A 27,869-nucleotide genomic window follows, 5' to 3' on the forward strand; every position below is an offset into this window, starting at 1 on the left:
CCTGAGAGCTTCTTTCAGGCTTGTTGATGTTTTTAACCAATAATCTATAGAATAAGACATTACAACGCAGCATTTTCGAAATTTTTCAAATTTTGGACAACCCTAATAACCATACAACCGTCTGCTTTGCTCTGCTCGCAGCTCGCATCAACTACGCTTCCTTCAATATTGATTGACGTAATCAGTCATCCAGAACTCTTCTGAATTTTCGTCATGTAATGTTTGGTTTTATTGAGAAATTACATTGATGTGAGAAGTAAAATCAGCACCGTAAAAGAGTTTCTGCTGCTGGTCTGTCTCAAACTCCAAATTCAAGATATCATGAAGCAGCTTTAAAATTGGAAGTCAATAGTCATTTAGTCAACTCCAAGGAGCGTCGATCGGTGCGTCAGTGATGCGTCATGTCTGTTTAGTGCAGCTCCATCAACTGTTTCATGGCGATGCGGAACTTAATTTACTGAAACCTGTGACGTGATCGTCGATGTTAGTGGTAGTTAGTTCGGACTGACTGGTTTTTCCTCCGTCGACGTCAAGTGGGTTACCCACAAAGAGGCAGAAAAAGAGTGACGTGTGGAAGGATTTCACTCTGATGCATGATAATAATGGCCAGTATACTGGGTTTGCGAGATGTCAAAATTGCAATGTTCAACTAAAGCATCACAAGTTAACAAGCGGTACGTCGCATCTTCGAAGACATATCGAAGCGTGTAAGAAGAATGGATCGCAGTTCAAGATGAGCTCCTTTCTTTCTTCCCACAAAAAAGTAAGCGAGAAATCACAGGAGAAGGTATGCCGTGGTGTTGTCTCCTTTGTATCCCATGATATGAGACCACTGAGCTCTGTTGAGGGGAATAAGGGCCTTAAGCAGATGGCTGATGCCGTGATCGAAATTGGGGCAATGCATGGCAAAGTGAGTGCAGAAGACGTTTTGCCATCCAGATTTACGGTGAAACGTAAGTTGGGGGAGGAAGCTTCATCTTTGAATCGGAAGCTGTCAGAGGAACTAAGAGTTGCTATCATTGGGATTCTTCGACAATGTTTTTGAATAACTACCTCTACCGATATGGATGTTTCGGAGACTGGACAAGATTCTCCGGGTTATCTCGGAGTCTGGGATTGAGCTCCTCGCAGTCGGAGGGACTTTGTATCAGAGACCAAAGTTGTTGGAGGGACTCGGAGTCTAGAAAAGCAGACTCCGCTCATCACTGCTAAGTGCATGTAGACTAGACATATGCTATTAGACTACTTCCTAAATTTCGTTTATGACCAATGTCTATTAGAAGTGAGAGCATGTGCGCTCGTCATCAGTACAGTGCGTAATGAGAAAATTAGTAATATGCATCTCTGTATTAGTTGCTGACTCACACACAAGAGCAACACTTCGATTGTTTTATCTACATTTTAATTATGCAGTATGGGATGTATGTCGTGTTCGAATGATTCATACATATTTAGGCTTACCATACGTCCTCTTTTAAGAGGATTTGTCCTCTTTTTTGACTTTTTTGAAAGTGTCCTCGGAGGACGCCCTTTTGTCCTCTTTTTTGAAAATTTAGGTCCGATTTAGAGGAAATTGCGAGTGATATGCCGCAAATTAGCGCAGAAGTGAAGCTCCGGCGGGTATGTCGTAGAGAAAAGCGGTGATTTTAGCTCTGAGCGAAAAGAAGACCTCTTTTTTTCTTTTTTTTTAGTCAACCGATCACCAAGTGGGAAAAATTTACCGATTTTTGAGAATTCTTCTCCAGTTTTGCATGTCTGAAATTTCTGAAAAAGTGTCCTCTTTTTACATTTCCAAAATATGGTAAGCCTAAACATGAAGGGATACGAAAGTTACAGACAGTCTAACTTTATATTTCCATGAGTGGTCGGGCAAAGTTTTCGACACACAATTTATTAGAGAGGGAGACGATTGGTAGTGATATATACAGGGCTGCTATCGACATGGACCAAAAATATGGACAGTCGACAAATTAGATTAGCATTAAAAGGCGATTTTGTACATTTTGCTCAAGCAACTCCTTGTTATTAAAAAGAGCTTCATGGATCACACGACAGCGCAGGTCTAGGTTTACCTTCACTTGAAACTGGGATTTGACTGTCATTTCACTAAGTCTGTTCCTTTCCTTGGTCCACTTCGCCGAAACAAAAGAGAACACTCTTTAACTTTAACACAAAACTATACGGAAAGAGTGACTTCTTTCAACTTTAATTGTTACGGCACTCTTTGCTACATTGATTTGATTTTGAATCTGGATTACGCATGCGAGGTACGTATAGGCTGCGTAATCGCGGCCTATTGTTGAACAAGCTTCAAAGTAAACGAATTTGCGGTTCAGTTTTTACAGCCTGTGGTTTTAATCCACTCATCAACATTCCAAATAAGGTTTTATATTTTGAATTCGATGAAACTTTTCGCGGCCGCACTTTGCCAAGGCCCGATCTTATCAGTATCTGGTCTCTTTTGCGTGAAGCACGAATGGGTTATGCTTGCGGCATCGTATTGAGTAGCTCGCCTAGCGACAACTGTTTTCTGACGAGGCGACGTTTCTGACGAGGTCGCGTGGATTCGCCTAAATACCAGTGTTGGGATCAAGTCACTACCTTCGAGTCACGAGTCATTTCGAGTCATTGCACATTTTGACTCGAGTCAAGTCAAGTCAATCGATTTTTGAAAGTGACTCGAGTCAAGTCAAGTCACTCGATTTTTGGAGGTGACTCGAGTCAAGTCGAGTCAAGTCAAGTCAAGTCACGAGTCAAGTCACAATTCAAGTCAAATTGCCTTTTCGAATTATGAGGCATGATTACGTCATCGCATTTTGCTAGCTGTCTGAAATACAGATTGATGTGATCAACTGGTCATTGATTCTGAACCGATGAACGAATATAGAGTTATACACGCAAGAAGGCGCTGTACCGCTCACATATACGTAGAGCTGTTAGACTATACGTAAGTAATTGCATAGCTTCGGTTTATAGTTACCTGCCAAAATTGAGAAACGAATTGATAAGATGCAATACATTACTCATTTACATATTGATATGATACAATTCGAGCCTGCGCCAATGGTTGAGGATTATATAAACTAAATTTGAATTCAATTGCAATTAAACAAGAGGTCTGGATAAGGTATAAGAACAGAAAACAGAAATGAATATTATGCTGTTAAAACACTTCACTACTACTAGTGTACGACAACGTAACCTGTACGCTTCAATCACTACGTTTGTGGTCATTTTATTTATGTGAGAACAATCGAGGCTCAGTGAAACACACGGTCATTGAATGATTGGTCGCTCTCGCGGGTTACACCAGCGTTTCGCGAACAATCTGAACTTACAGAAGATACAGTGATTTTTATCGACACCGATTACTTGATGACTTGAAATTGACTCGTGAATTTTGCTCCGAGTCACGAGTCAATCCACATTTCTGATGCGCCGAGTCAAGTCAAGTCAAGTCATTTTAGCAAAGTGACTCGAGTCAAGTCAAGTCACACGAAAAAGGTGACTCGAGTCTGACTCGAGTCAAGTCATGACTCGAGTCATCCCAACACTGCTAAATACTAGTTACAAATTACTGGGGCGTTTGAGCATTTTGTATGACAGAGGTCTCAAACACGCGGCCCGCGAGACCATTTTGTGCGGCCCGCGACGGCATTTGGGATTTCGAAGTATTCGACAATATTTAACTACCATTTTTTAAATTGAGAACTTAAAATTCGCTCTAAAACAACTCCAGAAGCCTGAAACTACTCATCAAACTTCATATCATATCATATCATATCACTAATACATCACTTTCAAAAGTTACCACGCAATGGAAGATCAACTATTACGTGAAATTACTTGTTTATGATGGTAAAACATGACCCGTTGATGATTCGTGACTGAAAATTGTGATTTGGACTTGGGCGCAACCTTTTGTAGAATTACTCGTACTAGTACTTGTCGCGTCAAACGTTACAATCAGAGAAGGACTTTTGTGACTTGGAATGCCGTGACTTGGTACAACCACTCACGCAACAATCCATGGTGTCCTATATGGTGTGGACACAAGCAAATCTCACGGCTCAGTGAAATTGGTGTACGTCACACTTTCCATTTGGTCAAAGGCTATTTGACGGTAATTTTTGACCAGCTTGCCTAGCATGAAATTTGATAAAACGGGTATCAATCGAAAGCTACTGCGGTACTGATTGCGAGAATATATATTTATTCTGTTCGTGGTCCTGGAACTCCCCAAAATAAGCCTAGAATGTTGCATTGTAAGTGAGTTTGGTATTGTGTCCAAATTGCCTTTGACCAAATGGAAAGTGTGACGTAGACCAATTTCACTGAGCCGTAAGATTTGCTTGCGTCCACACCATATAGGACACTATATGAACAAACTATCAAACTGGTAGGAGAAATAGTAAAATATCAGAAGGTCGTAGCTTGCGTTGCGTAGCTTATTTAGATATCTAAGCAGGTAGAAATGGCACCCGCCATTGGCATTATGTTGCCCCTTTGATGTATAGTTGGTTACATCATAGTGTTCTATATGGTGTCGACGCAGGCAAATCTCACGCCTCAGTGGAATTGTATCACGTCACAATTTCCATTTGGCTACAGGCAATTTGACGGTTATTTTTGACCGGCTTGCCGAGCATTAAATTTGGTAAAATGGGTATCAATCGAAAGCTGACTCTGCACTGATTACGAAATTATCAATTTTATTCCGCTCGTGGCCCTGGAACTCCCACAATCAGCCTCGAATTTTTCATTGTTATGGAGATTGGCATTGGGACGCAACAATGCTGTCTGGCGAAACGAGATAGTGGCTCAAGAGAAAAAGAGCCAGACAGCACTGCTGCGTATCAATGCCAATCTCCATAACAATGAAATATTCGAGGCTGATTGTGGGAGTTCCAGGGCCACGAGCGGAATAAAATTTATATTTTCGTAATCAGTGCAGAGTCAGCATTCGATTGATACCCGTTTTACTAAATTTAATGCTCGGCAAGCCGGTCAAAAATAACCGTCAAATTGCCTGTAGCCAAATGGAAATTGTGACGTGTAACAATTTCACTGAGGCGTGAGATTTGCCTGTGTCGACACCATATAGGACACTATGGTTACATCCAATGTTCCCTCTAAGCTGCGCACGTGCGCAAATGCGCAGTGCTGACACGGTCTCTGCGCACAGAAAATCTAAGTTGCACACAAAAAATCCGAAGTGATGACCTTTTTTTTAGTCGTTACACACTTTTGTCCAAGGGTCTGCGCAGTGAGTTGGTGAGCGCGCGCAGACTCGGTAAAAATTAGAGGGGATGTTGGTTACATCCTGTGCCGTCTTGGGTATCTATATATTTGTTATTATCGCCAATTTAATGTGGCGAGTATTAACTAATCGTAGCCTATGCTTCACAGCTGTAACACCAATGGATTCTTCGGCGATTGCACATTTCTATTGTTATGGCACAGATCCATTATGTTCAAGTTGTTATTGATCTGTTCCAACATTCGAAGGTAAAATCAAACGCTGATTCTAATTGACTTCGGTAATGACATGATCAATATAGTCTAGTTATCAGGAGTAGGCCTATGCTCGAAATCCGGAAATAAGACCTACTTCGAAATACATTGAATTCCCCTATTATTGGTGCTGCGGCCCGTGGCGCCATCAAAAAGTAGGAAATTGGCCCGCGAGCACATTTGAGTTAGAGACCTCTGTTGTATGAGGTGGCCGCCACCTCGTAAATATAGTGACTAGGTGGCGCACGAAACCTCGCAAGTTGGCACCTATGCTGCTGTTTACTGCTAAAATGACGTCCGCTGCGATAGCTAGGTAGGCTATAGCTGATACTGCTATACCACTCACCACCCTAGCTATCTCAGTACCTAGAAGTCAAACGCTGTGGTATGTACGCCACGGGAGTTCCGTTCATTTATGATGTCATAAAATCTCGACTCAAAAGCATAATTTTAGAATATTATGCAACACAGATACCAGAAGAAAACGATCGAATTTCTGTAGTTGTTGAAAATGAGACAAAATAAGGACGCAAGCCGAAAACAAGGACATTTCTTAGAAATAAGGACAATTAAGTTTTCTAAGACGTGACCCTCCAAAATAAGGACAAATCTTAGAAATAAGGACGATGGCAACCCTGGATATATAGCCTACTCGGCGCGAGGCATTTAGTCTCGGGTTGCCATACGTACGGAATTTGCCGTAAAACTGCATCCGGGAAGAAATTCTAAAATATGCCTGAAATCCGGAATTTTAAAGGCTTCAAGTAGGCTAAATATTTTTTCGTGAATCCACATAAATAGTATTAGTTTTGAGCAGAGTTATGGTCTTTGGAATTTTTCTTCGCACTGCGCGCGATTTAATGCAACGTTTAATAATAGAAGAACCACGCACCGCCATCGCAAAGAATACAATCAAAAATAAATATAAATAAGCATAATTTACTGAAATAAGTATAATTTTATTCGCAATTATAAGATAACGGTAAATTCCTACAGTTTGTTATGGATGCTTCAGTTTATTTAAAGACAGTTGTTCAAAACCTGGGGATCACTTGTCTTTCTTCTGGCGGTCGCGAAGATGTTGGACGTGACCAGCTTCCTGAATAGGGCGTGAGTGAGTCTGGGCAAGCTGACTTTTTTAATAATCATTCCATCATTTTTGAGCTGTACCACGAAACATTTTAAAATTGGAAATGAGCTCGCGGCGATAAAAGGTTGGAAATCACCGGATGTGACATCTGCTGGTGTATTTTCTTAATAATACATGGAAGAACCAATATTATTGACAAAATTCCTTCACAAATTTTAACAAGCATATGCATATATTAAGAACGCAAAAAAATTGCATCGATTACCCTGTGGTGGGCCCAAGATTAGTGCTTTTATTGCGAGAAAGAGGGCCGGGAAATGTTTTTTTGGACCTAGTTACTACCAGGGCTGTGGAGTCGGTAAATTTTACCACCGACTCCGGCACCGACTCTGACTCCACACAATTTCAATATACCGACTCCGATTCCGACTCCGACTCCAACAGTATTACCAATTTACTTCGAAAATCATATGCCGCACTGTCGGTTGAATGACTATCATACAACCATTAAACATATGCAAACATATGATCAACGGTCGCATGTAAAATTGTTTCATTGTGACACTGCTCGAATTATCCACTATGCAATTAACATGAAAAAAGGTTTGCTAAATATCATTCCTTTTTCATATTTTATAACTTTTTATAACATAGACTCTCTAATATCCTAATATGTATGAATCTTTCAAATATGACATATTTCCAATCCTGTATAATTATAATGTAGATAAAAAAAAATCCAAGAGTAGCTCTTACACATGTGTATGAGTCAGAAACCAATGCAGAGATTGAACTTACTAATTTTCTCATTACACACTATACTGATTACAAGCACACACACTCTTAATACTAATAGATATTGGTCATAAATGAAATTTAGTAAGGAGTCAAATACCATAGCCTATGTCGAGTCTACATGTACTAAATCAAGTATTCAAGGACTAAGACTTGCAGTCTTTTTGATTCATTTTTTCTACCCAAACAGCTAAGCTACACTAGAAATATTTTTGATTTTGTCAAGTGGGAAGCATCGTTTGGTTATGTTTAGATCAATTATATTTTTATTATATATATTATAATTTTACATAACAATCCGATGCATTTGCTCTGTCACAGTATCATGGTATAATTCCAAACATTGCATCTATTTGTGACTACATTGCGAAACTGCATATTGCGATCTTCTTCCTCAATGAAACTTAATTGTAATTTGCAAGTAATGTCTTCTAATTTTATCGATATCAGGGGTGACCAATTTATTCGGCCAAAGGGTCACATAAGATTTACGAACTATTGCGCGGGCAAGTGGAATGTTGATAACCTTTTTTTAGTTGTCCGATAGGAGCGAACCGAATAGGTAACATTGCAAACAAGGCTTATGTTACTACGCTCCAAAATTGATAACAATTATGTCATGAAACTGTGCAGTTATGCCCTGGTCGCGCGAAGCGCGAAATATTTTCACAGGTATTGACTGAATTCTATTGATAAATACGTTACTAACCTTTATTGGGGGTCGCATCAGTATACCACTGGGCTCATTTGGCAAGAACAGGATTATTCGGCGTTTAGACATAGCAAATCGACGGTTTCTGAAAACATGCCTCTATCATTTTGTGCAAATGTTTCGTCGTCGACGATCTCGCTGCGAGTGCACAAGCGAAGCCGCATGTTGGATGACACGTTATCTCCTAATTGTGAATATAGTTAGACTCAATTCTGTAAATAACATGTAGGCCTATCTATAATTTTCAGAAGGGGGCTCCAATACTGAATGCAAGAAATCTATTGACAATAAATCATGCGAAGTGCCGAGACAAATTTCAAGTCAAATAAATCTGGCACGAAATATTCTATTTATGGTCTTATACGAAGATATGTGATAAATAAGGCTGGCTCCTTGATACGCCAATGCGTCAGAGCTGATGTTTTAGTCATCATCAAATTTCGCGGTCAGACTAATCAAATTTTGGTTGGCCTTGCAATTTTACCTGATGTTGTAAATAATTCATAGAATTACCTCTCGGGTCACACAAAGCCTTCTCGAGGGCCACGTTTGGCCTGCGTGCCACGGGTTGGTCGCACTTGATCTGTATGGTTATTAATAACAGTGTTTGACTGTACACAAAAATCCTTTGAAAGCATATGTTTTCATGATAGTGAATTTGGAGTCGGAGTCGAAGTTAGGGTCATTTTCACAAACTCCGACTCCGACTCCAGTCAGTATTTTCCCACGACTCCGACTCCAACTCCAGCCATTATAGTTTTTACTACTCCGACTCCGACTCCATCAAGCAAAAATTAGCCAAACTCCGACTCCGACTCCACCGACTCCGACTCCGACTCCACAGCCCTGGTTACTACACACAACCAGATAACCGCACCGGATAGACAGTATAGCAGGGCTGTGAAACACACAATCGGCGGACCGAATAAGTTTCATACCGGAAGATGTCATCCGGCCCGCGAAGAAATATGTTTCAAGCAATCACCAGAGCTCACATCAGAGATGGCCCAAGCAAAACCTATATTCCACTCCACTCCTGTATACAGTCGATGGGCGGAGCTTTGGTAGTGTGATGGCATATTGACTGGCAATGTGTTCAATCCTTATTGTAAAATCTGCTAGTAGGCGCTAAAGATCGTCCGGAATTTCATCCACAAAAATATGGTAACCCTAATTTAGTGACAATAGTGGCAGAATTAAATATTGAAACGAAAACAGAACCCGTCACACCCCTGGGATATATCCCCGTATAAATCGGTGTGATTGACTCATTTACATCTTCTCGAATGGGTGTGAAAACACATACCGATTTTTGGAATTAATATAGCATTTGATTGTTCCAGTTGGTACATTAGGTGGCGTGTAAAACGTCAGCATGTACTTCAGCATTGTGGCATAATATTGCTTTAGTCGTCGCTAGTCATCATGTACATCACGGGCATAGAACATAATGGTCACAGGCTGCATCCGGCCCGCCAGGGCATTTCATCTTTCCCTGAGCAAATTGCAAAATAATTGCATAATCCAGAATATTTCTAACAGAAGTTGAGATTTTTATTAATAAATACTTTGACGTAAATATTAAATAATCCCTCAAGATTGCACATGTCCAACATGTCCATAGAGAGCACACTCTAACAACGTGTCCGTAGTGTTGAGTTCTAACTTAAGTATCATTCAGGAACAAGTCGCTGACCTTAACACCAAGTTTCATCTAATTTTTCACAAGTCTGCGCGCTCTCACCAGCTCAGTGCGCGGTCCCTTGGATAACAGGGTATAACGACTAAAATAGAATGGTCATCACTTCAGCTTTTTCCTGCGTAGCTTAGATTTGCTCTCCGCTGAGACCGTGTCAGCATTGCGCACGCGTGCAGCTTAGAGGAAACAGTAATTAACACTACATTCTGAGAAGATAAATATGTGTGCACTGAGTTCAGAGTTTTCTGGCAGAATATACCAAATAATGGTTATTCACAGAGTCGGATACGACAATCCCAAATCGCTTCATACAGTTGTAAAATACATGAGGTTATACACGAATAATATAATTCAAATATCTGTGTTCGCACTGCTCTTACCCTTACCCTGACCAAGAAGGCTGACCGTCGGTCTCCAGAAAAACTCGAACGATGAATTAGTATTATAAAAATATTGAACTAAATTCCAACGCCAGCGTTTACAATTCGTTGTATTTCTCAACACGTAGGCCAACGACGCATCATGATTAAATCTAGGGTAGTATAGAAATATATCGACTTATATCGTCGTTTGTGCCACTATTTTAGTGGTTTATAACAATCGACCAATCATCGTATTTTTGCCAATTTTAATGTTTGGGAATAACGGTTTTGCTCGGATAGTGCTCACATGATCCGTGATGTGATGTGATATGATATATAATACTACTTTTTATAGCGTCGATAATAAAGCATTCCAGTGGAAAACAACTGTATGGATTTGGAAGTAACATTTTAAAATCATTTGATCGGTTCGGCTTGCGAGCGATCAAATATTTTGAATCCGGCCCGCGACCCAGGTAGAGTTTGACACCCTGATGTATAATAATATATAGCTTTGCGGAAATTTATAGTTGCAATAGGACGTCACATGTCGTCATAGGTTCATGTTCTCGTTCACACAGATCCTTTCAGGGAAATAGGTATATGCATGTTGTATAACAGGTTGCAGTTTGGCATTCCGTTACGGGATCAAGAAAAAAGTCATAATGAATACTGACATCTGTACAGTACAGTTTTTACAGTACAGTTTTTACAGTACATGCACAAGCCAACAGCCTAGGCTGCATCAACAAAGGGACTTCATGGACCTGTACCATCAAAAATAGTACATTGAACGCTCGCTTATTCGATATATATTGCTGGTGACGTCATATTTTGTTATACGATTGTTGATATACAATATTCTATCCAATTCTCCACCAGTTTCTGACGATTACCCCTGACGAGTGTCATCCGAAAATATCACGGTTCATTTTATTATGAATATACTATTCAGTTGTATATATTGAAGTTATGTACCTCCAAGAAGCTTTTCAGTTACATTCTCTGGCAATTTTGAAATGCAATAAATTTCTGAAATGAAAAACGTATGAAAAACCAAATATCTTTACTGCTAGTCAATGCCACGAAGCAATTTGACTGACGTTTATATACGTATTTGTGTGATGTGAGTGAAAAACAAAGTGCTGGATAGCGTCACCTATGTTTGTGAAAATGAATTTACACAATGAAGTATTCAAGATTGTTTTTGTTGTATTGTATATAGTGCGGGTGTTGCTATTGTGATTTCTGCTTGTGGCGATTGGTTCCTTTATTAACGTTACCCACAATGGCAGTGTAGCGTTGCTGTGATGACGGCATGTGATATTGTAGATATAGTTTGGGTTGTTGTCGATGTGGATCGAAAATTCAAGACAGCTTGATGTACTGTGTAACTGTAACGTATATTACCGCGTAATTTTGGATATTCTTCTTGTGAATGCAAAAGTTACCATTTGTATCGTCGGATTGACTTTTGTGAACTGTGGTGAGCTCTTAGAATGAGACAAAAGGAGGAAAGAATTCTCAGAAAATACCAAATGTTACAAATAAGAACGGGGTGGCAACCCTGCCTATAAAATATGAATGAATCGAAAATATGAAAAATGGGCCTATAACAATCATAGGCTACATATTTCTACAATGGGCTTTAAATCTTCGAGTGGTATGGCATGTATGGTATGTACAGTTGCGAACTATGATGCTATCTGTAGAATTTTTAATTTCATGTTTGTAACAGAGATGAGCATGAATTGGGATTTGAAAAAAAAGGATTTGTGAAATTATGTCGGATCTGGATTGGATTTGAGATTTTTTCCTGATTGGATTAGGATTTGAATTGGATTGACAGATTTTCTGGGAGATTGATATGTCGTGTCGCGAATGACGACAAACTTTATTCAGATCAGTTATTAATGTACTTATGGTACACTAAACTATGGTACACTCGGTGTCAATGAACATGAGAGGTGCAGCCCTCCGCAAAGTTATCTTTAATCAAGAGCATTGTTGGTTGTCAAAGAAAAATTTACATTTCCTCTCTTGCATGAATTAGCATTTTACTGAATTTCAAGTTAGAATCGGAATAGGATTGGACATGGATTTGAATATAAAAAAGTTCTGGATCAGGATGATTTGGATTAGGATTTGAGATTTTGGATTGGATTAGGACATAGAAATTGCAAATCCGCTCGTCTCTGGATTGAAATCCATGAAATTTGAGCAGCGGATGAAGTAGCGATGACGCTGTCTCTGGGCTCTAGGGGACATATCACGATGAGATATGCCTGAACAGTAATGTTAAAAGGCGCACCGACATTAATATTTTGGAAAATGCTTATGAAGCGTCTGTATAATATGAGTGGACTATAACTAGATTCTAAGTTTATATTCCCATACAATACTGGGTGCGAGTATGTCACCTTGTGGACCTCAGAGTGATCCGAGATCCAGTACAAGTGTATTACCCTATATTTAACATATCCTGCCATAAGAGATTTTCACCCAGTCATATATAGTCATGAGTCATGACTGATCGCTGACTTGTTGTTCTGCGTTAGCACGCAAACGCAGTACATTTGCGTCGCAATATTATTCCTAAAGTATTTTATTATAGAGCTCTGAAGATGGCAGAGGTCACGGGAACAATTATAGCCTCGGGTTGCCATACGTCCGGAATTTACCGGACATGTCCGTAATTTCACTGAAAAAACTGCGTCCTGGAGGAATTTCTAAAATATGCCCAAATGTCCGGAATTTTGAAGGCTTGAAGTAAGCCAATCATTTATTCGTAAATCAACCTAAGCAATATTATTTTTGGGCCGATTTGAGCTATTTGAAATTTTTCTTAGCGCTGCGCGCGATTTAGGAGAACATATATGGGTTTTATCATGGGGACTGCCCCCCTCGCAAAAACTGCAATCAAAAGTAAATAAAAATAACATTCATTTCCAAATATAAGTCTAATTCTAATCGCAATTAAAAAATAACGGTATATTCATAGAGTCGGTTTAGGCCGTTCAGATGCTTATTCAAAGATGGTGGTTCTAAACATGGGGGTGGTTTGCCTTCATAAAATTATATAGTAGTATAGTAATATATGGAACAACTACTACTATTATTGACATAATTCATTCAAATCATTTAACGACCAGATGCATATAGTAAGTCCTAGGGATGGTTTGAACCTCTGAAAGGTTCAGGTTCGTGTGAACGCGAACCTCTTTGAAAGGTTCTGAGTGAACGCGAACGTGAACCTCATGACGTCACATGACGTCATATTGCTAATTCCAACCCTGCATTTCAGTGAGGTGATTAATGTACAGTGTACACGATACCTAGCGACGACTCGGGTCACATAATGCCACAATGCTGAAGTACATAGGCCTACTGACGTTTGAAACGTCGCCAAATGTTACAAATATGGAGCCGTCGAATGTAATATAATATAATTATTCCATAAAATCAATATCTTCCGTCGCTTTGCCACCAATTTAAACTTGCAACGAAAAACTTACATAACTCCGCTTCTACTGGTCGGAATTGACTCAAATTTGTTTTGCAACGTCTTTGAAGACAGCTCAACAATTTCATGGGGTTGGCAGAAAAATTTGAATTTTTGTTTTTCAATTTTCCATAACAAATTCAAAATTTTAATTGGATCTACGGAGTCCTATACTTGTTAGAATCGAACCAAATTTGGTGTGCAGCGTTTTTTAGGGTAACCTGACAATTTAATCAGTGAATGACTGGAATCCGCAAAAAAAGTTATTTTTGAACAGCCCTAGTATACAGTCGATGGGCAATGCCTCGCTAGTGTGACTTCATATTGACGGTCAATGTGTTACACCTCATTTTAAAATCCGCTAGTGGGCGCTAAAGAGTGTCCGGAATTTGCTTCACAAAAATATGGCAACCCTAATATAATACGTCTTTATAAGAATTTTTTCTAGGTTGACCGAAAATTCTACAGGACTAACATATCACAATGAGATTTGCCTGAAAAGTAATGTTAAAAGGTGCACCGACGTTAATATTTTGTAACGTGCTAACGAAGCGTCTGTGTAATGGACAATGGTATGCGAGGACTATAACTAGAGTCGAACCATATATTCCCATAAAATACTGGGGCGTGTATGTCACATTGTGGACCTCAGAGTGACCAGAGATCTAGTACAAGTTTATCACCGTATATTTCGAATATCCTTCCAAAAGACATTTCCTCCAGTCTTATAGTCCTGGTCATGACTACATGACTGGGAGAAATGTCTTACAGAAGAACATGCTAAATATACGGTAATAAACTTGTAGGGTGATAAACCGGACTTCTGGGGGGCTGCTGGCATCTCCTAGACACAATTAGCGCCACAAATTTCTATAATTAATTCATGATTAAATCAGCCAATATGATCAGGAATTGCATATCTATTGCTTTCAATTTTTTATCCTCTCTCTGTTCACGTAATCAGATTGACCGGTATAGAGATTAGTGAGGTGTGTTGGAAAAGGTCGGACCCATAAATAATGATTGAACATCTTTGGGCGGATCCGTCGTTACAATGACTTCGTTACATGATGCTATTTCGTGACCTCGTATCTGCTATGTCGAAAGATATTGAAATCACCCAAAGGTACGAAACTAAAACACCCACACGACCTCAAATTGGTATTTATATACTGGCAATTTTTTTCTGCGTGATGGCATTTGTCTTGTGCGGTTCAGATCGCCACGACAGGAACATTCGGTGCCAGCCATTCAGACGCCTATGGACAATTAAACATATCTGTATATTGTATATACATCGAAGTTTACGGTCAGCAAAAGGGCAGTCCTTTTCGGTCCAGGTCTACTCGCTGCCGGTCGTTTGGCACACTTTCTCGGAGCCGCATATGTTAAATGGCCTCTAACTTCAAGTCTTGGTGAGTCGTGGCGCGGTAATGGCCGACGCGAAGTGATCATTTCTATAAATCATGCGTATTTTTGTGGGAGAAAAGGCACCCAATAATCAAGATATTTGGGAACATTAAATCGCACGGGAACAGTGATAGTCAGCTACATTTAAACGAATAATTTGAAATTAATTGGTAAGAAGTTTGCAAGACTATAGCGACACATCAAGCATAATGGGTCAATGATGAGGATGATAGTCGTATAAGTATGGAAGCCAGTATATAGGGGCTTTAAATTCATTTGTTGTTATCAGGTCTCTTGCAGAGTGTGCTAGACAGTACATTGCATATTGCAACGTGTTTCGAAGACTGTCTACGTGTATGATATCAATAACACTTCACGGACTAATGTGCAGTTAAAGAATATTGACGTTCGAGCAGCAACGTCATGAATCAACACCCACCAATATCGGACAGAAATCCGGCTATATGTCGTACAGGGCAACATGGCTGCGTGTTTATATTAAGCAACAAATTCGACAATAATTCAAGAATTCACGAGGAATATGCTGATGAAATGCGTCACCTATGGGGAGACGAAATTGGTTGTCAACTGTTTCGGGACAAGATTCATCTGGATTTAAGTAAACATGAAATTAAAGAGGCGTTCAAAGATCTTTCGACTATGGACGGGGCATCCCAGTTTGACTATTTAGTTGTCGTTATCAATGCGAAAGGAAGCTTACTCAGCGAACAAAATCGAAGATGGGCCAATCGCAATGGAGGGATATTTTATCGCCCTGTTAATTGGCTGTATAAGCGGTTTAATCTAGGAATGGAGTTTAGTCCATATATAATGGGCAGTGACAGAAAATGGTACTCGGAATCTAAAATGCTCGCATCGTTCTTCAATGACAATGATAAATGGAAGGGTAAACCGAAGTTATTCATTTTGAATTATTGTCGTACCGCAAAAACGAGCGACGGCTACGCAGCAAATACTGTCAAACGACAGATTTCCAAAGGAAAAAATCCAATGTTCCTTTTCAGAGATGGGAGAGGGAGGGATACAAGCCATAGAATCCCCACCATAAGTGATTTCACAGTGGTTTTTGGATCATCGTCCCGTTTAGTTTCAGATATAAAAAATGTATTCTCTGATCAGTGGAAATTGAGGTCTATTTCGCAAATGCTTACAACGGTGAATGACAAAATGAGGAATCAGCGGTGTTGGAGTGTCTTTGAGTCGAGTCAAGAGTCTGCTTTTATGTTAAATACAGATCGCACACTCGATCCGGCTTCTCTAGAAGAGAATTTATCAGCGGACAATCGTGAGGTTCAGACCATTAATCGTTTAGTGGCCGAAGAAGTTCGAGGAAGAACTGATATTACAACTGATGATATTGCTGTGTTGGTTACAAATATTATCACCAGAATACCTCAAGAGACTGCGAGATATGCGCGTGGATCACGAGCAACTCTTTCAAAAGGATGCGCTTTGTTGATTTGCAATGTTATAACTAGTCGTGATAACTCGCACGAATGGGACCAAACAGAGATGGAAAATCTGTGGGCGAATGCGAATAATCGTCTTTGTGATCTATTCGAGGGAAATTCATATCTTAACAGAAGTGGTGAGGAGATGCAGAATTTGTGTGACAGGTTTTCCACTTTTCCGAGCGCGTGCTACGAATACGCTGTTATTATCATTAGCTCTCATGGTGGACTGAGAACAGTTCAATCGGGATCCGATCCAATACAGCGTCAATGCATAGCTGGACACAAGGAAGGCTTTTTATGCGAACGTGAGCTCCTTAACCTTTTCAATCGACCAGAATCAGCGTGGCACAACAAAGTTAAAATATTTATACTTGATTATTGTCGCGGAGGTGTGAAAGACAGGGGTGTTGCTAAAGCGACGGGGTTTTCAGGTCCTTCCACTTTCGTGCGACAACCAAGTCATGTGGAATATCAGTATAATCAACACGAGTTGCCTCCAAGCATATCGACTGTCGTAGACGATTGCATCATTGTTTATGCGACGCATTCACCTTATAAGGCTTATTCCTATGGACTTATCAATGCTATAAGCGACGTTTTTCAAAGAAATTATCTGAACAAATCTATTATGGAGATGCTCACCATGGTGAATGCTCGGATGAAGCAAGGAAAAGAGAAGATAGCAATGAGTCTGTTCACGTCCACATTAACTGACGATTACCATATCCTCCCGATGCAAGAAGCAATGAACAATAATTAAAGGATCATTTGCCTCTATATAATCACGTTTTCTGCGTCGCCGCGTGCAAAGAAATCCATCGTTGCTACAGCATAAATATTTTACTACAATTGCCTTTTAAAATGGCAGCTGTGTAACCCAGGGATGCTCGAGAGCCGCACCCTATGCTTTTCACTTCAATACTTTATTATCAAGCATATATACATAATAGTATAATTTTATCACGAATCATAAGGGTTTTATTCCAGCAAGTAGCAACACCTTTATTCACGAACAATGGAATTGATGATGATGATTGGCAGTTGAATACACTCATGAATCACTGCTAAAATAGTGGCGGTAATGACGATATAAGTTCACTTATTTGTATCCTCCCTATGCTTTAATCGTAATCTTGCATTAGCCTTGTGGATACGATGAGAGATGTGAGCAATACAAGAGATTAAACTGTAAACGCGGACTTTGGAGTTTTCGTATTCTTATTAAATCACGATTCAGTTCTAAATTCTGGGGACCTTTTGAGTCGGAAATGATACTGCAGCGCGACCATTCACTGATTTTCGAATCACATTTTTCGTGTAAATAATATAATATCCATATAAACTGCACATAACGGTCCAACATTAGCATTTTCGCTGCGGTGTATAACTACTTTTGGGTACATTTTGCGATAAAACTCAACCGAGTGTGCGCTTCTTGCCTTTACTAAATTGGGTGTCAATGTTCACGACTTGTTCATGTAGAGGTAGCGTGTGTGAAGCCACAACACCGTAGACAGGTGATTATAATGTGACCTACGAACACACTCGACATTTGCTGTCTTGTTGCGGGAATATTTATCGGAAGTAATAAATCAACATTTGTGACAAATGTGCTGGTTAATATGAGCATTTTGCAATCTACTCAGAATGGATTCGCGGGCCGGATGAAATCGTGCGCTATAAAGATCAGCCTCGAATTTTCCATTGTTATGGAGATTGGCATTGGGACGCAACAATGCTGTCTGGCGAAACGAGAGAGTAGCTCAAGAGAAAAAGAGCCAGACAGCATTGTTGCGTCACAATGCCAATCTCCATAACAATGAAAAATTCAAGGCTGATTGTGGAGGTTCCAGGGCCGCGAGCGGAATAAAATTTATATTTTCGTAATCAGTGCAGAGTCAGCTTTCGATTGATACCCGTTTCACCAAATTTAATGCTCGGCAAGCCAGTCAAAAATTACCGTCAAATTGCCTGTAGCCAAATGGAAATTGTGACGTGATACAATTTCACTGAGCCGTGAGATTTGCTTGTGTCGACACCATATAGGACACTATGATACAATACAATACAATATCATGGATATAGGTTGGTAGCGTTGGGCATCGCATCATTTTGTTTCAAGTTTTGGAGCTTTCGTATTATATACTATATCCGACTGAAAAGACTGCTTCTATACGATTATTTACGCATCTTGTCAGTCATAGCTATGCGTTAGCGACAAGTCGATTTTGTATGTACAATGTTGTATATATAAGTTCATATTCGTTCCTCCGTTCAGAATAAATGGAGACTCACTATGTGTCTTCAAACAGCTAGCCAAATGAAAGGACCTTGAATGATGTCTCGCACTTCGAAAATTCAACGTGGCTTGACTTAACTTTTCAAAAATCGAGTGACTTGACTTGAATCGAGATAAATATCCCAAACAATCTTGGGAATCATTTACAGCAATTATTTACGACCGAGATTTGGTTTATGTAGAAGCGCTATAAAGAAATTTTACATTTGAGAAAAACACTATCGAACATCTGTGCAGTAACAGAAAATAGTAACAGTTGGTTCGATAATTTTTTTACCCTTTGCGTCAGTGAGATCAGGTCATGACGTAACAACAGATATACCACGTTAAAATTTCCAACTAAAATACGAATCGTCACTGTTGATAATTTTACAAAGTTTCTACTTTTAAATCCCACCCCCCCCCCCCCCCAACGCATGAATCCATTCATCCATTATGGAATGCGTTGTTTTATTGCGATTTCAAGTTCATGATCCGGAGAGAGTTAACCAAAAATTGGATGAAAACCCACTTTCAAGTCTAATCTTCGGCGTCACCAGATCCAGCGTAATATTTTTAATGATTTAGGACTGTAATCTAGCACTTTTCTAACTATGCCTGACCAAAGTAGACGAATGATTGTGACACGCTACCATTTCTACACATGTCCACTATAACAGCCTGTTTTGGAGAATCAGAAATGTTATAGTCTGAGATTGAACGGTTTGACGAATTGTGCATATGAAAACTAATACGTGGTGTCACTGAACAAAGTCTCATCTATAATAGCAGTAGCTAGAAATTTATGACGGTTATAGTCACAGGTATATTCGCGTGAATGATTATCCATATTGATCGAAGTGGTTGCCGTTGCTACGCAACTAACGTCGTAAATCGCCACTGATTTATATGAAGAAGTAACGACTTCCTAAAATGTCAACTAGGGACGGTGTGAACGTGAGGTTGACGTTCTGTGTGTGAACCTCATACATTTAGCGGTTCACGCTCACAAACGAACCTTGGTAGGTTCTGCATCGTGAACCATTTTCGTGCATTACAATTTTCACGGCATTATATCGTTGTTGGTTAAAATGTTTTTGCATTTCAACTTCAGACCACTCTCCACAGGGGCCTGACCGCATGAAAAGAAACTCAGCACTAACCGAGCATGTACCTTGCCAATTTCAAGAAATATTTGCTCGAAAGAATGCTCGTAATATTCAGTTTTTCGTTTGTGAATATTTAGCGACCCTCTGCCGTTAGCTTCGCCCGCAATCATACTATATCAAAAACGCAACACAATACATGTAGTAAGTCAGCGAATTGTGCTTATGGTCAACAAATCAATTATTTACATCAGCGAAATTGATATAAAGCATGCATCGATGCCTAATTTAAAAAAAATCTATCAGGTATACAGGATGTATCTTGATTCGATATCTTTATTTTAACGTAAAAACCAAATCCATCCGACTGGGGTGTTGGCTACAATATAACCTGTTTATGAGATAATATCTCGCGTAAGTATCGAGACCGGTACACTGTAAAAACTGTGGCCACCCTACAGAGGTGTTTCAAAAATCACCCAAAGGAGGTGGTATTTTCCCCACCCGAAAAGGGTGGTGGGCTTCCCCACCTATTTTAGGTGGAAAATTTTCCTCCCCTATCCTATCGGTAAACCACCTCATCATCCTATTCAGATACTACCTCGTCCTATCTGGATACCACCTCATCCTATCCGGATATCTTCGTCAAACGACGTAGATGCGCACAGCATCCAAATTAAATCTTCATAATTCACATTGACATAAATCACAACATCGCCATTATTCCCAAACTTTATTTTCAAATTAGTCACAGATTTTACCAAGTTTGGTGCGAACAGCAGAACTCATCTCTTTCACGGACAGTGTGCCAGAACTGACATGAAAGTGAGGGAATTTCTGATGTTTGTCGAAAACTGTATGTCGAATATCCAGTGGACTGAAAGCATCACTACAAATCCCTCATGGAAGCTGTTGATATCTCCGACTTTCTCCCCATCAAAGTAGATGGCCCACTCCTTCTTTTCCACAGCAGAACAAATTGTAAGGTAGGCTGATTTGGGCATCTAAAGAAAGGTTTGCTATTGTGAAACAGGTCAAACGTACATATTTGCAGCGTATTATAACTATTCAAAAATACTTGTTCACTTGAGTAGTATCAAAAGACAGTCAAACTACTTCTACTTGTAGCTGGTTTAAAACACTGCTCGTACTTGAGTAAAATTCTGTCTTCCTACTTTTACTTCAGTACAGCCTTGTTAACTGCTTTGAACGCCTTTGGCTCGGGCATATGAACATTAGGTGGACTTGACCACAAGGTGTTAGTCAGCAGCTCACGTTGACGCCAACTTTTTGTCGTCACCAGTGACCTCTTTTTGACCGTCCAGTCCTGCGGGCTGGACACCCTCAAAAGTTTTTTAAATTTGTAACTCTGTTTTACTGCAACTGTCATGGCATTACTTATATTGAGTAAGTTGCGAATACGCATCTATCGAGTTGAAAAGTGGCCACCTTCGAATTACAGCTAAAATTATGCGTTCAGTTTAACTTTTTGAAAAAGTTGTACTACTCAAGATTTCCACTTGAACTATATAACACTAACATGGATTGTAGATCACCACTTTATACTTGTAATCGCCTAAATGTACGGCATGATGATCTATATCTGGGCTTAAAAATTAGGTTATCATTCATGTTGCCAATTGAGTGTGTGGACACCCTGAAATTGCTTTGCGAAACGCCATTTGTACACCACTGCTTCACTGCGACTGCGATGAAAAGGGTGCATGGGCTTGTCAACAGCAGGGCGTTTGAGCAGCAGTAAATATTCAAATGCTCTTATCTAATCTTAATCATCGGTTGCAGCTATAGAAAATATGACTGCTCTGCTGTCGAATTACCAGCAACGTGATTAGTTATGAAAGGCTGCCAGACTAAAAACGATATGTTAGCAATGGGATATATACCGTTGAAAAGAATGTGTTCAAACTACAATTACATAGTTGCTAAAAATTGCAAAGTTGGGTAATTTTCACAGTGGGGAAAAATGTTTCGACTAGGACTGTCGAATCGTTCTGACAGTCCCGAATTATGTATACTTCAAATCAAACAAATACTTGATAATATAGATAAATATTCGTACCTGATCAACCAGGAAGAAGTTGGAATATTTTTCGCGGAAAATGGTAGGTAGACTAACCATCCAGTCTAGATCGTCAGATTCTGTAATACAAAATACAGATAACTTACAGAGCATAAGTGTGTTGTTTGCTACGGAGGTATTGGTATAGATCAGGGTTGACCAACCTTTTTGCTATTCACGGCCTCATTTCCTAATATTAAAACAGCATACGGCCGCATTCCAGCGCACAGTCGTGATGCACCAACTTGGCGCCAAATATCCGCATTTAATTGTCTATTATGTCCATTTCTTTTTTTTCCGAGCTCACCTATTTATTCATATCGGTTTCTGAGGCTACAGGTTGGTCAATCCAGGCATAGATCAAAAATGGCACAAAAGCTGATGGCAAGTCCTGATGTTGATTGCTGTACAATTGAACATGATTAATGAGCAATTATGGCAAATCATGGATCACAATTAATCACTTGGTTGCATAATTGATGAGATCGTAAGTTCTGTTGAAACCAACAGCTCAGTTCAAAATTTACTACAACTCACCAGAACTGTCGTTTCCGTCATGAGTGCCTGGTGTCGAATTGAGGGCGATGTCCGACAGGACATCCAATGGATCACTCATTTTCTCGGCAATGCAATATTTACCTGGGTAAAGAGATGTGTACTTATGAGACCAAGGAATACTGACGGAACCAAAATTGGCTTTGCAGCAATGCTTTTCAAACTGTGAGATGGCATGCACTTGTGTGGATGAAAATTGTGCAATATGCATATCCTTTACTTTTTCGGGCGTGGAATAATTCGAATTAATTTATAGGACGTTCAGTACAGTGACACCGAAATTTAGTCGTCATGAAGCATTTTTGTAAGCTGTTGGACTTGTGTCACACCACCAATCGTAGTTCTTAACACAACAATGTTGTCTCGCACCAGCAAAGTGAATGTTTCAGTACTATCTATATTACGTAATCACAAGCAGGCAGGGGCAGACCAGGGGTGGCATTACAAAACAAAAACCGTACTGCAAAACATGTATACTAGGCTTACCATACGTCCTCTTTTAAGAGGATTTGTCCTCTTTTTTGACTTTTTTGAAAGTGTCCTCGGAGGACGCCTTTATGTCCTCTTTTTTGAGATTTTGTCCTCTTTTTTGAAAATTTAGGTAAGATTTAGAGCAAATTGCAAGTGATATGCCGCATATTAGCACAGAAGTGAAGCTCCGGCGGATATTTCGGAGTGAAAAACGGTGATTTTAGCTCTGAGCGAAAAGATGACCTTTTTTTTTAGTCATCCACCTGGCAATGTGGAGAAAAAAAGGTATTTTGAGCTCTGAGCGGAAGTGATGACCTTTTTTTTTTTTTTTTAGTCAACCGATCACAAAGTGGGAAAAATTCACCGGTTTTGAGAATTCTACTCCGGTTTTGCATCTTGCAAATTTCTGAAAAGTGTCCTCTTTTTACATTTCCAAAATATGGTAAGCCTAAGGCATACCCACGGGCCACGGTTACCAGTGAATTCTACGCTTGATAAATTCGACATTAGAAATGTAACGACTATCGCACTAGACTTGGACAACTAGAAAATTTTCAGCTTTTCCGAATTAGAATTAAAGCTTCACAAGTTTTTTCAAATAGAATTCGAATTATAGCTACACAGTTTTTTCCAAATTAGATTTTAACTAGAATTATAGCTACACAGCTTTTTCCAAATTAGGTTAGAACTAGAATTAGAGCTACAGTTTATTACTCAAATTAGATTAGAATTCGAGCTACACAAGTTTTGCCAACTAAGATTAGAATTAGAGCTACACAGCTATTTCCAAATTAGATTAGAACTGGAATTAACGCTACAAAGCTTTTTTCCTAATTAGATTAGAATTACAGCTACACAGCTTTTTCCAAATTAGACTAGAACTGGAATTAGAGCTACAGATTTACAAATTCTATTAGAACTAGAATTTGAGCATGGAAACATTTCACAAATTAAAATAAAATTAGATTACTGGCATTTCACTCTAATTTAGTAAAATTAGACAACTAGAATTATCTAGTTGCCCATTCTGTATCACACAGTGGAACATAATTTTTGTGAATTCGATCAAACAATTATTTTTGACTCACCATCACCACCACTGCTATCCAATTGGACAGAAACAGATGAATCAGGCCGTAAATCAGCAAGGAGACATTGATCTGCAACACAGAGATATGTGTTTGCGTTAGCATTCTGAACCAATATCAGTTGGTACTCAGCACTGTTATCGATAAAACAGGAATCAGATCGTTTCTTGGCGACGAAACATTGAGCTGCATAATTAATTATATAGCTCATTTGAAGAATAACGGTATCGCAAAAACTTGGTAATTTTCAAGTAAATGATGTGAATGCAGTGTGTGCTTACTTACAATTACTTTACATGTTGCAATGTCCACTTTGAAGACGTCATCATCTCCGACATCCGCATACTCCAGATCTATATACTGGCCAAATCTTCTGTCATAACACTGGATTTTGAAGTCACGGTCATGGAGTTCACCTTTGTGTATTTCCGAAACCTCTCTTCTTATCTCAGAAGCGTCGTCGACAGTAATCAGCCGACAATAATTTGATAGCGTAACTAACAATTTCACAGCTACCTAAACAGAAAGATTGATTTGCAAATTATTCATGTATAGCTGGCATCTGACCTGCACCGTCATGCGATGAGAATTTAAATGCAATCTGTAGCTGTTGCATGTCGTGGCAATGTGATTGCACGATCCAATTTTACAGTTGAAGACTTGACAGGCTGGGCCAGTATGTCCAACACGATAACACATTTATAATGCATGCATGACAACGCCAATCCATAATCCAAAGCCAACTATCTCCCTCTCGTATACTCGATGGACTCACAAAAACTCGTTTCTCTTACTACAAAATCTGTCGAAGACAACTAGGTTGTCGGCGCCATATTCTTTACCACCCGAACTTTTTAGTAATTCACCAACCAATCAGAAGCAGGCATCAGTCTGACGATTTCTTTCACCGTCTATATTATTTTGATGTAACAGTAAAAATCACAGACCTAGTAACTCACACCGTAACAATGGCAACAACAAACTTCTAACTACTACACTCAAAAAAATCTGGTAGATTTACTGGGAAATATCTGTAAATTTTGCAACGAATTACCGGTAGCTGCCAATAACTGTGCGTAGCTTGTAATTTTACATTTTGATATGTAATATTACCTCAATGTAGCTCTAAAGTCGAGTTACCAGAATTTCTTCGCAAAATTACTGACAGTTACTCGTTACTAAAGTTTACCAGGCTATTGGCAAAATTGATTAGCTTGAAAATCTCTGCAGCCAATGTATACGTGGAACGGAATGTTACTGATGTCATTCTCGTGCGTGATTTGACCTGATTCAACCTCGTTCGCGAGACTGGGGTCTGTCATACGGAAATTGTTGGCCCTAGTACCAATTTCAGTATAGTACATAGTAGGGTAAAAGAAACAACTGACAATCGCAGATAGCCACTATATTATATTATAAGGATGTGGCTATACGGCCGGTCTCGCTGGTTACATTCGTTGTCACGGATAGGACTAATGAGTTAGAATATCAGTTTGGGATGTATAATATTGTTCGGGAAACTAGAAATATCAGCACCGCATGCTAAGTTGACCATTTGTTAATGGCGAACAAGGCGACATGTAATAGCTTACATAAGGTTACCGTTACGCGTTACTGATTTTTCTGACATTCGTAGTAAACAACCAACGTACGAGTGTGACATCACAAGCAGCGTCTGGTTAAGTAAGTACGGTAAGTAGTGACAACACGTGGAATAAATATCAATTTATACGCGGTTAGATGGAAAAGAAAGGAACTATATGTAATGATAAATGTTTCTGTATGTAAAAAACGACCTAAATCAAACATTATAACGCAGTGGCCGGTAAATATTATTGGTGGCATGTCAGCGGATGAACTTATTTTGAAATCGTTAGAGTGTCGTATCGTCGTCTGGCCATTATTGAGATTTGAGCAAAGGGTGGAGCGAAGCTTGTTGTGTTTGAAGAAAGTGGACACGATCGTTGAAGATTCCTAGGAATGCTGATTGGGATACGCATCGTAAAAGGTACAGTACTACTTAGTATTCGTTACCGTGAATATCTACGACTGTGCACACCACCGGGATGACTTTGACTTCATGATTGAAATATTTCATTCGCCGCATTCTCTGTTCTATTTTGGGATGTTAGTCGACCTATATACTGACCTGTGACACCACATACTCTGCCGCGGAGTAGTTGAAACTGTTGGCATGTTTATGTCATTTTTGGGCCATAGCATAGAGATGTTTCCATCCACTGGTGGATTTGTTTGGCATTGGCATTGGCACACATGCTTCAATACATAAGATCAGGGGTTCTAAACCTGGGGAACGCGAGAAATTGACTAAGTCTGTATGAATTCTGACTAAACATGTGTTTCACAACCATTTTCAGAAGACGATTGTTGAAGATGAAACTTATTTCGTATTCAAGAAAGCTCGCCAAATTCAAACTCCAGCAGTCGCGCTGAACTTCATTCAAGCAAATTTTTTATATTCTTTGAAGATTTAGAGGAATTCCCACGTGTAAGTCATTCATTACTTCATAGCTTTGGCAGTAGCCTAAAGCTCGTTGCCCTGGGTAGCTGTTGTTAATAGCTGGCGAACTGCACTGCGTAAGACAGAATTAGATGCAACATAGGTTGCTCGGTTTCCCCCTCAATTAAGCTACCCTATATCAACACAATTTAATTCAATTCGTTTCCAAAACTGATCAAATTGGGCATGGCAGTACAGAACGACGCATTGTTCTCTGTAGTCACTACCAGCATTAGGATTAGTCTCAGTGCAACCTACCTTGAAACAAATTGATGTCCTGTCCAATGTTTTTTTGCTATTTTCAAACGAGTTTGGGGAAATTTGTCAAAAATGTTAAAGACTGGAATACGGATTCAAACTTGGCGTAAGACATACCATATGTATACTATTAGATCAGGGATGGGCAACCTGCTGCCGTAGATTGGAATTTGTGCGGCCGCCAACACCTAATTCAATTAGTATGTGTTAGCATCCGTCGACATGCAAATTGAAATTACTAATTCACTCCTAATTTTTTTAGAGATTTTAATTATTCTTGAAATTTTCTTCGCGCTCCACGCAATTAAACATAACTTAATTTTTCGATTCTAATATAGTAGAGCCCTTCCAAATCTGACCAGGAATCAGAATCGTGTGCTCCTCACGAAAGAATTTTTTTATGGTACATTTGGGCGATCTCAATGTATTTCCACTACCGATACGATGGACAATCCTGATCGGGGGTCAAGAAATAACAGCATGCAATAAAGTGCATGACTAATAATAATTGGCCCACACGAAGATGCAGTATCATTTATTACTTGTCCGCTGCATTTGATAAATTAAGTCATGAATCTCTGCTATATCATGTAAAAGGCGGAGCCGTCACCACACAATGTACCAGTACCGGTACTTCAAAAATTGTTATATTTTTGTTACCCTATTTGTCTTAGTAGTCTTTATAATGTCATGTCTAGGTTAGGAACATTGCTTAATATAGCGACTTAGGACTTACGCATGAATTCTTTTTAGTGGAACTGCAAGATACTAGCTACACAGAAGGAATGAGGACGAGAAAAAGAAACAATTGGAAGTTTGGCCGATGGTGGGAGACCACTCGTGTTACTGCATGTCTCCTAAAGAAGAATTAGACCTCCAGCAGCAATACTTTTCCATCGATAATCTTCTCATCGTGAATCATGAATGAATATACATTTTGTTCCAATGTCATT

At 39.4% G+C, this 27,869-nt stretch overlaps 3 protein-coding genes across 5 annotated transcripts in view; 1 reads left to right on the forward strand and 2 right to left on the reverse strand.

Annotated features, from left to right (window-relative positions):
• Positions 1-27,869, reverse strand: part of LOC145436131 (uncharacterized) — a 186,184-nt gene that overhangs the window by 90,040 nt on the left and 68,275 nt on the right. The window lies entirely within an intron of this gene.
• On the forward strand, positions 11,429-27,867 carry LOC145436124 (uncharacterized). 2 transcript variants are annotated; one of them, XM_080313407.1, is made up of 3 exons: positions 11,429-26,145; positions 26,516-26,646; positions 27,670-27,867. In XM_080313407.1, exon 1 carries the CDS (start codon positions 15,508-15,510, stop codon positions 17,317-17,319), a length of 1,812 nt encoding a protein of 603 aa, XP_080169533.1. In that variant the 5' UTR covers positions 11,429-15,507; the 3' UTR covers positions 17,320-26,145; positions 26,516-26,646; positions 27,670-27,867. The 2 variants fall into 2 exon arrangements, with proteins under 2 accessions (XP_080169533.1, XP_080169534.1); XM_080313408.1 differs by lacking the exon at positions 26,516-26,646.
• LOC145436135 (uncharacterized) lies at positions 20,738-24,516 on the reverse strand. Of its 2 annotated transcripts, none has more exons than XM_080313426.1 (5): positions 24,423-24,516; positions 24,144-24,209; positions 22,561-22,662; positions 22,024-22,103; positions 20,738-20,947 (listed from the first exon to the last, which is right to left on the reverse strand). In XM_080313426.1, the coding sequence occupies exons 3-5, from the start codon at positions 22,637-22,639 to the stop codon at positions 20,738-20,740; spliced, it is 369 nt and encodes a 122-aa protein (XP_080169552.1). In that variant the 5' UTR covers positions 22,640-22,662; positions 24,144-24,209; positions 24,423-24,516. The 2 variants fall into 2 exon arrangements, with proteins under 2 accessions (XP_080169552.1, XP_080169551.1); XM_080313425.1 differs by having other exon boundaries at positions 24,138-24,209.

The sequence above is a fragment of the Botryllus schlosseri genome, chromosome 3 (genome assembly GCF_051294905.1).
Source record: "Botryllus schlosseri isolate E-star chromosome 3, Bs_hap1, whole genome shotgun sequence".
NCBI lineage: Eukaryota > Metazoa > Chordata > Ascidiacea > Stolidobranchia > Styelidae > Botryllus > Botryllus schlosseri.